At 41.9% G+C, this 15,889-nt stretch overlaps 1 protein-coding gene across 3 annotated transcripts in view; it reads right to left on the bottom strand.

The window, feature by feature from the left end:
* Positions 1 to 15,889, bottom strand: part of lgr4 (leucine-rich repeat containing G protein-coupled receptor 4) — an 87,698-nt gene that overhangs the window by 60,408 nt on the left and 11,401 nt on the right. For all 3 annotated transcript variants that reach the window (XM_061246353.1, XM_061246354.1, XM_061246355.1), the window contains exon 2: positions 4,908 to 4,979. In XM_061246353.1, coding sequence (XP_061102337.1) covers positions 4,908 to 4,979 — 72 coding nt within the window. The remainder of the gene's footprint in view (positions 1 to 4,907; positions 4,980 to 15,889) is intronic.

The raw sequence follows: 15,889 nt of genomic DNA, 5'->3' as shown, positions 1-15,889 counted from the left end.
TCACTATACACTACAGCCTTTAAAATGCCCAAATGGAGTCACTCACTATACACTACAACCTTTAAAATGCCCAATGGAGTCACTACAGCCTTTAAAATGCCCAATGGAGTCACTATACACTACAGCCTTTAAAATGCCAAATGGAGTCACTATACACTACAGCCTTTAAAATGCCCAATGGCGTCACTCACTATACACTACAGCCTTTAAAATGCCCAATGGAGTCACTATACACTACAGCCTTTAAAATGTCAAATGGAGTCACTATACACTACAACCTTTAAAATGCCCAATGGAGTCACTCATTATACACTACAGCCTTTAAAATGCCCAATGGAGTCACTACAGCCTTTAAAATGCCCAATAGAGTCACTATACACTACAGCCTTTAAGATGTCAAATGGAGTCACTTTACACTACAACCTTTAAAATGCCCAATGGAGTCACTCACTATACACTACAGCCTTTAAAATGCCCAATGGAGTCACTCATTATACACTACAGCCTTTAAAATGCCCAATGGAGTCACTACAGCCTTTAAAATGCCCAATGGAGTCACTACAGCCTTTAAAATGCCCAATGGAGTCACTATACACTACAGCCTTTAAGATGTCAAATGGAGTCACTTTACACTACAACATTTAAAATGCCCAATGGAGTCACGATACACTACAACCTTTAAAATGCCCAATGGAGTCACTACAGCCTTTAAAATGCCCAATGGAGTCACTACAGCCTTTAAAATGCCCAATGGAGTCACTATACACTACAGCCTTTAAAATGCCCAAATGGAGTCACTATACACTACAGCCTTTAAAATGCCCAATGGAGTCACTACAGCCTTTAAAATGCCCAATGGAGTCACTATACACTACAGCCTTTAAGATGTCAAATGGAGTCACTTTACACTACAACATTTAAAATGCCCAATGGAGTCACTCACTATACACTACAACCTTTAAAATGCCCAATGGAGTCACTCACTATACACTACAGCCTTTAAAATGTCCAATGGAGTCACGATACACTACAACCTTTAAAATGCCCAATGGAGTCACTACAGCCTTTAAAATGCCCAATGGAGTCACTACAGCCTTTAAAATGCCCAATGGAGTCACTATACACTACAGCCTTTAAGATGTCAAATGGAGTCACTTTACACTACAACATTTAAAATGCCCAATGGAGTCACTCATTACACACTACAACCTTTAAAATGCCCAATGGAGTCACTACAGCCTTTAAAATGCCCAATGGAGTCACTACAGCCTTTAAAATGCCCAATGGAGTCACTATACACTACAGCCTTTAAAATGCCCAAATGGAGTCACTATACACTACAACCTTTAAAATGCCCAATGGAGTCACTCACTATACACTACAGCCTTTAAAATGTCCAATGGAGTCAAGATACACTACAACCTTTAAAATGCCCAATGGAGTCACTACAGCCTTTAAAATGCCCAATGGAGTCACTATACACTACAGCCTTTAAAATGTCAAATGGAGTCACTCACTATACACCACAGCCTTTAAAATGCCCAATGGAGTCACTACAGCCTTTAAAATGCCCAATGGAGTCACTCACTATACACCACAGCCTTTAAAATGCCCAATGGAGTCACTATACACTACAGCCTTTAAAATGTCAAATGGAGTCACTATACACTACAACCTTTAAAATGCCCAATGGAGTCACTCATTATACACTACAGCCTTTAAAATGCCCAATGGAGTCACTACAGCCTTTAAAATGCCCAATGGAGTCACTACAGCCTTTAAAATGCCCAATGGAGTCACTATACACTACAGCCTTTAAGATGTCAAATGGAGTCACTTTACACTACAACCTTTAAAATGCCCAATGGAGTCACTCACTATACACTACAGCCTTTAAAATGCCCAATGGAGTCACTACAGCCTTTAAAATGGCCAAATGGAGTCACTATACACGACAACCTTTAAAATGCCCAATGGAGTCACTCATTATACACTACAGCCTTTAAAATGTCCAATGGAGTCACGATACACTACACCCTTTAAAATGCCCAATGGAGTCACTACAGCCTTTAAAATGCCCAATGGAGTCACTAGAGCCTTTAAAATGCCCAATGGAGTCACTACAGCCTTTAAAATGCCCAATGGAGTCACTACAGCCTTTAAAATGCCCAATGGAGTCACTATACACTACAGCCTTTAAAATGTCCAATGGAGTCAAGATACACTACAACCTTTAAAATGCCCAATGGAGTCACTACAGCCTTTACAATGCCCAATGGAGTCACTACAGCCTTTAAAATGTCAAATGGAGTCACTATACACTACAACCTTTAAAATTCCCAATGGAGTCACTATACACTACAACCTTTAAAATGCCCAATGGAGTCACTCACTATACACTACAGCCTTTAAAATGCCCAAATGGAGACACTCACTATACACTACAACCTTTAAAATGCCCAATGGAGTCACTACAGCCTTTAAAATGCCCAATGGAGTCACTATACACTACAGCCTTTAAAATGTCAAATGGAGTCACTCACTATACACCACAGCCTTTAAAATGCCCAATGGAGTCACTACAGCCTTTAAAATGCCCAATGGAGTCACTCACTATACACCACAGCCTTTAAAATGCCCAATGGAGTCACTATACACTACAGCCTTTAAAATGTCAAATGGAGTCACTATACACTACAACCTTTAAAATGCCCAATGGAGTCACTCATTATACACTACAGCCTTTAAAATGCCCAATGGAGTCACTACAGCCTTTAAAATGCCCAATGGAGTCACTACAGCCTTTAAAATGCCCAATGGAGTCACTATACACTACAGCCTTTAAGATGTCAAATGGAGTCACTTTACACTACAACCTTTAAAATGCCCAATGGAGTCACTCACTATACACTACAGCCTTTAAAATGCCCAATGGAGTCACTACAGCCTTTAAAATGGCCAAATGGAGTCACTATACACGACAACCTTTAAAATGCCCAATGGAGTCACTCATTATACACTACAGCCTTTAAAATGTCCAATGGAGTCACGATACACTACACCCTTTAAAATGCCCAATGGAGTCACTACAGCCTTTAAAATGCCCAATGGAGTCACTACAGCCTTTAAAATGCCCAATGGAGTCACTACAGCCTTTAAAATGCCCAATGGAGTCACTATACACTACAGCCTTTAAAATGCCCAAATGGAGTCACTCACTATACACTACAGCCTTTAAAATGCCCAAATGGAGTCACTCACTATACACTACAGCCTTTAAAATGTCCAATGGAGTCAAGATACACTACAACCTTTAAAATGCCCAATGGAGTCACTACAGCCTTTAAAATGCCCAATGGAGTCACTATACACTACAGCCTATAAAATGTCAAATGGAGTCACTATACACTACAACCTTTAAAATTCCCAATGGAGTCACTATACACTACAGCCTTTAAAATGCCCAATGGAGTCACTCACTATACACTACAGCCTTTAAAATGCCCAAATGGAGTCACTATACACTACAGCCTTTAAAATGCCCAATGGAGTCACTATACACCACAACCTTTAAAATGCCCAATGGAGTCACTCACTATACACTACAACCTTTAAAATGCCCAATGGAGTCACTCACTATACACTACAGCCTTTAAAATGCCCAACGGAGTCACTCATTATACACTACAGCCTTTAAAATGTCCAATGGAGTCACTATACACCACAACCTTTAAAATGCCCAATGGAGTCACTATACACTACAACCTGTAAAATGCCCAAATGGAGACACTCACTAGACACTACAGCCTTTAAAATATCCAATGGAGTTACTAAAGCCTTTAAAATGTCCAATGGAGTAACTACAGCCTTTAAAATGTCCAATGGAGTCACTCACTAAACACCACAGCCTTTAAAATGCCCAATGGAGTCACTATACACTACAGCCTTTAAAATATCCAATGGAGTTACTAAAGCCTTTAAAATGTCCAATGGAGTCACTACATCCTTTAAAATGCCCAATGGAGTCACTATACACTACAGCCTTTGAAATGTCCAATGCAGTCACTCACTATACACCACAGCCTTTAAAATGCCCAATGGAGTCACTATACACTACAGCCTTTAAAATATCCAATGGAGTTACTACAGCCTTTAAAATGTCCAATGGAGTTACTAAAGCCTTTAAAATGTCCAATGGAGTAACTACAGCCTTTAAAATGTCCAATGGAGTCACTCACTATACACCACAGCCTTTAAAATGTCCAATGGAGTCACTCACTATACACCACAGCCTTTAAAATGTCCAATGGAGTCACTATATACTACAGCCTTTAAAATATCCAATGGAGTCACTACAGCCTTTAAAATGTCCAATGGAGTCACTATACACTACAGCCTTTAAAATGTCCAATGGAGTTAACTAAAGCCTTTAAAATGCCCAATGGAGTCACTCACTATACACCACAGCCTTTAAAATGCCCAATGGAGTCACTCACTATACACTACAGCCTTTAAAATGCCCAATGGAGTCACTACAGCCTTTAAAATGTCCAATGGAGTTAACTAAAGCCTTTAAAATGCCCAATGGAGTCACTCACTATACACTACAACCTTTAAAATGCCCAATGGAGTCACTCATTATACACTACAGCCTTTAAAATGCCCAATGGAGTCACTACAGCCTTTAAAATGCCCAATGGACTCACTACAGCCGTTAAAATGCCCAATGGAAACAGGTCACGGAATCAGGACTTTTGAATTCCTGGATTCCAAATGCAACAACAGTATAGCCTAATAAAACAATTGTACTTTGCAAATTCTTTTTGCGTTGTCATACTGTAAATGAGCCAGACAATGACTAAAAATATATAGTCCAGAAAGATATGACAAAACAGCCAATTACTTACAATTCCTCCAAATATGGGAAATTTTTGAAGACATTTGCAGGCAGTTCCGTGATGTTGTTCATGCTGATGTCCCTAAAGAGAACAAAAAATTTAAATGAATCCTATTCAGCCAGATAAACTAAACATCAAACTGTTCCCTGTAGGTACTAAAGTACATTTTGCAGATTCAAAGGGTAACAAAAGATACAAAAGATGAATCTATGATAACACAAGCAACAATAAATGTCATTTCTGTGTGTGTCCTGTCAGGCTTTGGGGGGGGGTAGCCGGTGTGGGCCATGAGCTGGAGGCCCCCCTCTAAGCCCCCTGAGAGACCCACAGCAGAGACGATAGCGTTCTGGTTTTTAAACATGCTAAAGAAAGGGCCAGGCATGTTTCTGCATGCCAAATATGCAGGCCAGGCCCAAAGAGTGCAGAGGCTCATCTACAGAATGTGGGCAGAGTTTTTAACAGAGATCCTCAGGGGGGAGCGTGAGGTATGTATGTTTAGATCTGTCCATACAGAGTTTAGAGACCAGACTGCATAGACCAGCAAAGGAATCAGCCTGCACTGAATTGCTATTTATATGGTTTAACAAGAGCCACTCATCGCCAACGGCAGTCCAGGATATGAACGTATGGCTGGTGGCTCCACTACTAGCCTTCACAATATTACCCTGGAATTGTTTTTCATTATGAACTAGCCCTTTCAATATTTTTTTGGACTGAAATCATTCATTTGAACATTTTCTCGTTTCAAAGGAGAACCCATATACAACAGACAGTGAAAGGGAGTGAGATAAAACAGTATTGGTTAATGAAGAAAAAACATTTTAAATAGCCCATCTTAGATTTCGTTGCCAAGTGCTTCCAACTGTAACAAGTGCACATATGGGCTGCAGTTGACAGGAGGATCACATTACCTTCTCCCATACAGTTGCAGGCCTTGGCCATCTGCCTGCTATCTTTATTTACGATCCCCCCTGGTTATCTATCAAATTACCCTGCAGGCTGTTTCAATGGGGCATCGAATGCCTTTACCTGCTGCTGCTCTGGAGCTGCATTCAGACCGCGCTCACGGTGGCCCTGCACTGCTAATGCCATCTCTGCTCTTTACCTGCTGCTGGCCTGGACAGCGAGACCACAAACGGGCGGAAGAAGGTCTGTTATCGCAATCAGCGCACCGAGTGCAGGTTCTCACAGCCCGATGGTCTGAGGACCGGCGCGATCCGCCAGATGGCAAGTGGCCGAGTACCAGCGGCGGGAACGGTTAAACGCTTAAACCGTTCACCGAGACCGAGTCCTACACCTTTACCCACAACTGCTCAACCATTCACCAAGACCGAGTCCTACACCTTTACCCACAACTGCTAAACCATTCACCGAGACCGAGCCGTACACCTTTACCCACAACTGCTCAACCATTCACCGAGACCGAGTCCTACACCTTTACCCACAACTGCTAAACCATTCACCGAGACCGAGTCCTACACCTTTACCCACAACTGCTCAACCATTCACCGAGACCGAGTCCTACACCTTTACCCACAACTGCTCAACCATTCACCGAGACCGAGTCCTACACCTTTACCCACAACTGCTCAACCATTCACCGAGACCGAGTCCTACACCTTTACCCACAACTGCTCAACCATTCACCGAGACCGAGTCCTACACCTTTACCCACAACTGCTAAACCATTCACTGAGACCGAGTCCTACACCTTTACCCACAACTGCTCAACCATTCACCGAGACCGAGTCCTACACCTTTACCCACAACTGCTCAACCATTCACCGAGACCGAGTCCTACACCTTTACCCACAACTGCTCAACCATTCACCAAGACCGAGTCCTACACCTTTACCCACAACTGCTAAACCATTCACTGAGACCGAGTCCTACACCTTTACCCACAACTGCTCAACCATTCACCAAGACCGAGTCCTACACCTTTACCCACAACTGCTAAACCATTCACCGAGACCGAGTCCTACACCTTTACCCACAACTGCTAAACCATTCACCGAGACCGAGTCCTACACCTTTACCCACAACTGCTCAACCATTCACCGAGACCGAGTCCTACACCTTTACCCACAACTGCTCAACCATTCACCGAGACCGAGTCCTACACCTTTACCCACAACTGCTCAACCATTCACCGAGACCGAGTCCTACACCTTTACCCACAACTGCTCAACCATTCACCGAGACCGAGTCCTACACCTTTACCCACAACTGCTCAACCATTCACCGAGACCGAGTCCTACACCTTTACCCACAACTGCTCAACCATTCACCGAGACCGAGTCCTACACCTTTACCCACAACTGCTCAACCATTCACCGAGACCGAGTCCTACACCTTTACCCACAACTGCTAAACCATTCACCGAGACCGAGTCCTACACCTTTACCCACAACTGCTCAACCATTCACTGAGACCGAGTCCTACACGTTTACCCACAACTGCTAAACCATTCTTTTTTTCTGAAGCTGAAATGGTAAGCCTAGTGCAATGAAATAAATGCGCTTTCACAACCAGTGGCAAAATCCACAAAGTGGTCGGACAATTGAAAGAAAGATTCTGGTCACGTAGCCTAATAACTTCCGCCAGGCTAGTCCTAGCAAGCAGTCTTTGGTTATTTCAGGGTGTTAAGAATGCAAATTGAATTCTGTAGTAAAATAGTTATCAAAGAAATTCTGTATCTTTTAAATCTGTAGCTGTTGGTTCACATATAGCATATTGTATGCCGTTTAAGGTGGACTCCCTGCTTATTCAAACTACCAGCAAAATGAATGTAGCTTTCAACTTTGCTGTATATATTCAAACAAATAAAGCAATACATCATTGTACAAATCTGGCATGCAACATTACTAAGTAGGTAAGTCTATAAAGGCTATAATTAGGTGTCACTGTTCAGAAGCCTTTCGGGTTCTAGTCAATGTGCGGTAGCAGTAAAAAAGGCCAATAGGATGCTAGGATACATAGCCAGGAGTATTGATTATATGTCCAAGGAAGTTATGCTCACCTTATACAATACTCTTGTTAGACCACACTTGGAGTACTGTGTGCAGTTCTGGAGACCGCACTATAAGGACATAGAGGCACTAGAAAAGGTTCAGAGAAGGGCAACCAGATTGATTCGAGGTATAAAAGATAAGAGTTACGAGGATAGACTTAAGATGCTTAATCTCTTTAAGCTTAGTAAAAGGAGGCTAAGGGGGATTTGATTGAGGTTTTTAAATTCATTATAGGGATTAACAAAGTGAAGTATAGGGGATTCTTCAGGTTGAGTTCGGTTAGCAGAACGAGAGGACACAAATGGCAAAGGAGAAATTCCGTACAGATATTCGGAAGTATTTTTTCACATAGCAAGTGGTCAATGTGTGGAATAGCTTGCCAGCGCATGTAGTGGAGGCAGAAACACTGGGGGTTTTCAAGACCAGGCTTGATACGGTGTTAGATTTTATTTAGCTTTTAGGCAATTTAGGTAGTAGGTACACATAGGGGTAGGAAAAGGTGAGTATTGATGGGCTGAATGGCCTGTTCTCGCTATTACCTAATGTTATGTTGTTATAATTGTATTAAATCCAACCAAAATTTTTTTGATTGAGTCTAACATGGTACAATCACTATCCAAGTGTTGTGTTCTATATATAGTCCCCTCCAAAAGTTTTGGAACAGCAAGGCAAGAAAACACTGAGAGCTTGATGTGCTTCAGACTGACAAAACCAAAATTGAACTTTTTGGCCACCAGCCATCTTTTGGAGAAGAAGGGTGAAGATTTTGTACAGAGGAACACCTTGCCAACTGTTAAGCATGGAGGTGGATCCATTATGCGTTGGGGGTTGTGTGGCAGCTGGCGACACAGATATACACAAATATTGTGCAAGTGGAAGGAAGCCGTGCTCGTGGCAATAAGTCTGTCCTCATTTTCTGACTTTTGAATATTTCTTGAGTTCACTTGAGTTTATTTATTGTTATTGTAGGCTATGTACTCAAAAGTTATTGAGTTTAGTTATTTAAAAAAAACAATATCATTGGTTGTAGGGTCAACACTTGAGTATTTATAAAAAATGTAATCTTTTTTTTTTATCATATTGGAATCGGAACCGGGAACCGCTAAGAATCGGAGCCGATAAGCAGAACCGGAACTGGAACCGGAATCGATAAAATCCAAATGATACCCAACCCTAGTGATTCCCAACACAATCAGGTATTGTTACCCTGTTAGCCCAACTTCAGCAAAGTTCTTGCTCGTATTTAATAGGAAACGATGCCGTGATGAAATAAAATGGGGGAAGCTAACTTCTGAAAACAATGTGCATAACTGACAGCTAAGGGAAGTGACACAGCTCCGTTCGATGGCCAGGAGAGCACAAAAGCTCTTTGTTCACATCGGCCCTCAACAGGAGCGCACAGCAGAGGGGCCAAGCGCTCACTCCCCAGGACTGAGAAGAGGAAACACAGCTCTGAAAAAAACCCTAGCTCATGCATTTCTCTGAGCAGGGGAAGAAAACCCTTGAAAACACCCCAGAAGACCTGCACTGCCTTTAGCAATAACCATTACCCAAGCTTTTCAGACACAGAAACCTCTGGTCTACACGTTTAATCATGTGAGAGCGAGCGGGGGGGTGAGAGCGGGTTTCAGAGGGAGAGTTCACATTCACCCCCCCAGCAGCTGCCCTGGTGGAGAAGCAGAGCCAGTAACTGGGTTACTAACCACGAACAAAAGTGTCTTTCAGCTTCAAATGGACAGAATACGGCAGATGATGGTCCACTAACTGAACCAGCGGAGTGGAATCACAATAGTGCTGCTGCTGCTTCTGTGTCTGTGCTTGTGTGAGCCATGACAAGGGCTTCATTAAGATGGCTGACACTACCCCTGAGCTGTAATGCAACTGCAACAGGAACATAATGCAGAAATGAAGTTAGTCAGCTGTTGGTTACTCTTCCAAATCCATGCACCCTTCTTGCCAACGGGACTTTTTTTCTCTTTTTTTCTTTCGACCGTTTGAGGCGTCTGTGCCCATTTTGTCTGGCTAACTTTTTTCTTTTTTTTTCTTCTTTTTTTTTTATTCACAGGAATACACCTAATATGCCAGGCCTGTACCCCTCCTTGGATTCATGAATCAGAACTGCCTCTGCTCCCTGCTGCTCTAACGAGGCTGTTGTCGACAGAAATTTCTCAATTTCAAGTTACTGAAATTATGCAATCCCCGTAAGATGTATTTAACCGATTTTAATTCAGAAAAACATTCTGCAGATGATGACAGGTTTCCACAGGTGGGCAGAACAGCACTCAGGCTTCAGACGTACACACCAGTTACTGCGCCCCTCAGTCAATCATTCACTCAATTGCCGATTTGACCTCAGCTTCTAATTTTCAGTCAAATCCCCTCTAACTTCCAACACAAGTGCTCACCTATCAATTTTCTAATTCATTTCATTACAATACATTCATTTAGCACATTATGCGTAAAATCACTAACTGTGCGGGGGCCTGCTCTCCCGCTCCTGGGAAGAGGCGGGGGCCTGCTCTCCTGTTCCCGTCACTGGCTCTATGTGAGCCGCTCCCTCTGTCTCTCTGTATCTACTGTTCAACTAAGGGAGGCACACTCCACGGTATATCGATGGAAATATCATTTTCAATGTCACGATGTTGATGGTACAGATGTTAAAACATTTTAAAATAAGAGCTAATAGTCTTTGGCTGTGGTTGTGATCACGTTCACCTGGAACTGCTGAGCTATAGATTTTTCATTGACACAAATGATCAATGATTATGTCCATTATAGGAACTATTAGTACGAGGAAACTGATTTGAATAGTCGTGTAGATGTGCTGTGTGTGTGTGAATGTTATCACAGACATGTATGTCATGGCAGTATTGCACTTTCACTTATTTCTACAATTGTTATTTTTCTGTGGCGGAATGATTCTACACCATCCATCTTTAAAAAAGAAATCACAAACTTGATTTGAATTCGTTGTGGCTTTTCTGAAACCAACACAGGGTAAAAATTATACATACAGCACTCCTAATATTTTGTTTAACTTCCCTTAGCACATTTCACCCTGATGTAGCCATCAACAAGCTTCTGGCAGAATTCTGGTTGGATATTTGACACTCTTCTTGACAGAATCGGTAAACGTCTTGGTTTCCTGGCACGGACACAGTCCACATATGTATGTTGATAGAGTTAAGGTCAGGACTTTGAGAAGGCCATTCCAAACCCTTAATGTTAGCCTGATTTAGGGATTCCAAAACCAGCTTTGTTATGTGTGTATTTATTTATGTGTGTGTTTATTATTGTCCTTGTCAAAACACCCAATTGTGTCCAAGATTCAACCATCTAGCTGATGGTTTGAGGTTATGCTGAATAATTCAACCTTCTTCATGATTCTGTCCACTTTCAATGCACCAGTTCCACTGGCAGCAAAACCCAGAGCATGATGCTATCACCACCAAGCTTAACAGTTGGTACAGTGTTCTTTGGGGTTGAATACCTCGCCTTTTCCCCATCAAATATACCTCTGGTCATGGTGGCCAAACAACTAAATCTTTGTCTCATCTGGCCATAAAACTTTCCTCCAGAAGGCCTTTTCTTTGTCCATGTGATCAGCCACAAACTTTAGTGGAGCTTGAAGGTGTCGATTTTGGAGCAGGGGCTTCTTTCTTGGACGGCAGCCTCTCAGCCCATGGCATTGTAAAACTTGCCCGACTGTGGACAGTCACACTGGTGTTCCAGTAGCTTCCAGTTCAGGGCAGACCTGTTCCTTGGTGGTTCCTGGATTGCAGCTGACCAGCCAAACAAACTTCCCCTCAGCTGAGGGTGACAGTTTGAGTCTTCTTCCAGACATAGGCAAAGTCACTACAGCTCCAAATAACTTGTACTCAAACTAATTGTTTGAACTGATGATCTTGGAATCTGAAGTTGTTTAGAGATGGCTGGACTATCCCATTGTAAAGTGTGTTGGTTAATCCAATGAGTGCTGTCAAACTGTTATGTCGGCTAACAGCTACCAGCTGTAGTCAATCATGATCACTACCAGGAAGTTAAGAGGCCTTGGCACTAAGTTAAAAGATATTTTGGAACATTCAGCACCACTAAATTAATAATCTAAGTAGGTGTATGTATATTTTTAACTTTGTGATGTGTAACCCACAAGGGTGCCTAAGACTGTATATGTGTGTATGTGCATGTGTGTATGCATGTGTGTATGTGTGTGTGTGTGTGTGTGTATATGTCTCTGTGTATATGTGTATATGTGTGTGTATGTGTGTATGTGTCTGTGTCTGTGTGTTTATGTGTGTGTGCATGTATGTGTGTATGCATGTGTGTATATGTGTGCGTGTATGTGTGAGTGTGTGTGTGTGTATGTCTGTGTGCGCATGTGTATATGTGTCTGTGTGTTTATGTGTGTGTGCATGTATGTGTGTATGCATGTGTGTATATGTGTGTATGTCTGTCTGTGTATGCATGTGTATGGATATGTATGCGTGCATGTGCGTATGTGTGTATGTCCATGTGCATGTGCATGCGTGTATATGTGTGTGTGTATGTGCATGCGTGTATGTGTATGAGTGTGTATGTGTGTGTGTGTGTACATGTGTGTGTATGTCACTGTGCTGGTCTGATTTTCCCACTGGAGTAAAAGCAGGGGAACTGCTGGCCTTGAGACTTGAGCAAAGCGATAAATCACCAGGAGGCCCAGAAAAATGCAGCTCTTACTCCAGCCTCATACTTCAGATCCACCCCCCTCCACCCCCCTCAACACTACCTCCACCCCCCCACCTCTACACCACCTCCAAACCCCCTCCACCCCCCTCCACCCCCCCCCCACCCCTCCAACCCCTGCTCATACAGAGACTCTGAAAGGTAATTAACACCTCTTTTAGACCCTGCCAGGAGCCCCTCCCTGTGCCTGTGTCTGAATGCCTCTGCCCCCCGTGCAGTCATAACACACTGAGGCAGGGATGGCCACCCTCATAAACAGAGTGTGCTGATACCACAGTGCACTGGCTCATTCCCGGGGTGGGTTGTGCTCATATCAGATTACCTTTCAGCTACAACAAACTACAAAGCTTCAGTGTTTGAAGACCAAATCACCAGAAAGTTTTTTCATATCACATTATAAAGATAGGACATGCATGTTTGCAACTGCACATGATTGAGTCATCTACCGTAAAGTTACAGATGTTTAGAGCTCAGCACCTTTAAGTGTGACATAGCTGAGCGGCCCACAGGCACTGGAACATGTGACCTGCCTGCAGTTCCTTCATTCTGGGGCTCTGGTGCTCATATTCTTCAACAAAATTAATGTTTGAATTTCAGTGACCTTAACACAGGCGTCATATCTAGAAATCTGAACCCATGGAAAGTAAACTACCCAAAAGTCAATTAATAACATGAACAATTACCCTCAGGTAATAATGATCTAGTATCTGAGTGGGGTCAATTTTTTGTATAGAAAAATTCTTGTAATGTAGGTTTTTGGGATTGGGGGAAAAATTACCGATCTATGGATTTTAATCAATTTTCCATAACATAAAAACTGTTTTAGGTTATAAAATTGTACACTTACATTTTATCAGTGGGGTTACTTTTATATAAAGGGGGTAGCTTTTCTATAATGAAAACTGTGTTTTCTATCGAACACAAGAATGACACGATTACTTGCAATGTACAGTGCAGTCCATAAATATTTGGACAGTCATACAGTTTCTGTTCCTTAGGCTCTGTGCTCCAGCACATAGGATTTGAAATAAAACAATGAAAATGAGGTTAAAGTGCAGACTGCCAACTTTAATTTGAAGATTTACATCTATATTGGGTGATCAGTGTATTAATGACATTCCTTTTATACATAGTTCCCATTTTAGGGAACCATAAGTAATTGGAGTAGTCATTTGCTTCCTCAGTGCAAGTAGAAGAACCCTTTCAGTATCTATTCTTGACTCTAGGCTTTTGATTGCCTTTTATTGGCATTTGTCTAACAAGTAGCCAAATTGAGTGGGATGTTAGTCGGTACAAATATTAACAAATGATAAAGGTGTACGGTTAGTTTATTGTGCCACTTGTAGCAAACAGGAGTAGAATGAAACAGCAGAATGAAAAGATATAAATAGCCTAATGGTTTGGCATTTTGATCAAAATGAATTCTTATCACACAATAAATAATATTTAAAAACACAACCAAGGATTGATTTCTGTTTTCATTAACTCATGTTGAGCATGCTTGATAGAGCGTGACATATTGTTTCCGCTTTTCATTAAAATTAAGCACTTTCTCTTTGAATCTGGCTATGGCTCTTTCAATGCCACCAGGATGGTAAAAATAATCCACCGCTCAAAATCCATTCTCTACTGCTGTCGATGACACAGCCAAATTCATACTGTAGCCTATTATTTCATATTTGTAACAACTTATCGTTTATAATGATTTATAAAAAAATAACCAACAACCTAGGGCAAAATAAGGTATTCCAATTGGCTGACACGTCATGTGGGCGTGCATTCATTTTGTATGACCTTGCTAACGAGAGTCGATGTGTAGAATTATTCACAGCTAAAATATCCAAGAAATAATACAGCATCAAATTTCTATAAATTGCTTACTATTATTTTTCGAGCGAACATTAGTCAATAGCCTAACATTTTATTTCCTTTCGGTGATGGTGAGCTAGTAAACTTTTCTTCGGCGATGATGCAGTTGGCTTTTACTTGCAGCAGGCAATTTTAGGCTGGGTGAATAATTTTTTTAAATCAACAACATGGACTATTTTTTCCACCAATTAATACATTTGTTACGAAACTAAAAATAACTTGTCCATAGCCACATTACTTTGGCGAGTTAGCCATGGTATAAGCGGAATAATCCCCTATGAATGAGTCAGCTATGCAGAAATAACTGCCCTTCAGGGGGGTAAATGGCCCTTCACTTCACATTGGGCTGAAGCACCACCCTGTCAGGCAGTTATTTCCTCATAACTGACTCGTTCACAGGGTGTTATCCCTCACATATCTCCCACCCCTACTTGGCACTCACAGAACTACGAGCCTGACCTCACAGAACTACGAGCCTGACCAGGCTCACACTGATGAGAGAGCAGACTCACAGAACTACGAGCCTGACCAGGCTCACACTGACGAGAGAGCAGACTCACAGAACTACAAGCCTGACCAGGCTCACACTGACGAGAGAGCAGACTCACAGAACTACGAGCCTGACCAGGCTCACACTGACGAGAGAGCAGACTCACAGAACTACGAGCCTGACCAGGCTCACACTGACGAGAGAGCAGACTCACAGAACTACGAGCCTGACCAGGCTCACACTGACGAGAGAGCAGACTCACAGAACTACGAGCCTGACCAGGCTCACACTGACGAGAGAGCAGACTCACAGAACTACGAGCCTGACCAGGCTCACACTGACGAGAGAGGTCTGCCCTGGTCTTATTTAGGAACTCTAACTGGAGATGTCAATTCAAGTCAAGTGAGGCACTGACTCATGTTGGATAAAATGCAGGCATATTACATTATTCATAGTATTACTACACCTTTACACCTCAATAAAGCAGTAAAACATTTCATTGCTGATCCAAAAGCAAATCAAAAGGCCAGTAACTTCAGTAAAAACAAAATCCTTTAAAATGCTCAAGGTGACAACTTTATTTTACTTTGAAATATCAATGGACCAACTGAGACATTTAATATGACATATTAAATGTCTCAGTTATTTAATATTTTAATTTTTACATTCTTTTTTAAATAAAAGGAATCCTGATAATAGTATGAATCACAATACTTTACTGGTATATGTTGGAGAAGTTTAGTACCAGTGTTCATGTTATATTTGCTCTCTGCAGAACACCAAACGAGAGGGAAGCATCTTCTCTTGTGCATTTTTAAACCTTCCGGTCTGCAGCCCAACTTACACGGACACAATGGAGCAAGGAGTTCCACTTCCATCAAATGCTCCACTTCCAT

The sequence above is a fragment of the Conger conger genome, chromosome 6 (assembly GCF_963514075.1).
Source record: "Conger conger chromosome 6, fConCon1.1, whole genome shotgun sequence".
Lineage (NCBI taxonomy): Eukaryota > Metazoa > Chordata > Actinopteri > Anguilliformes > Congridae > Conger > Conger conger.
This window is presented reverse-complemented; position numbering and strand designations above follow the sequence as displayed.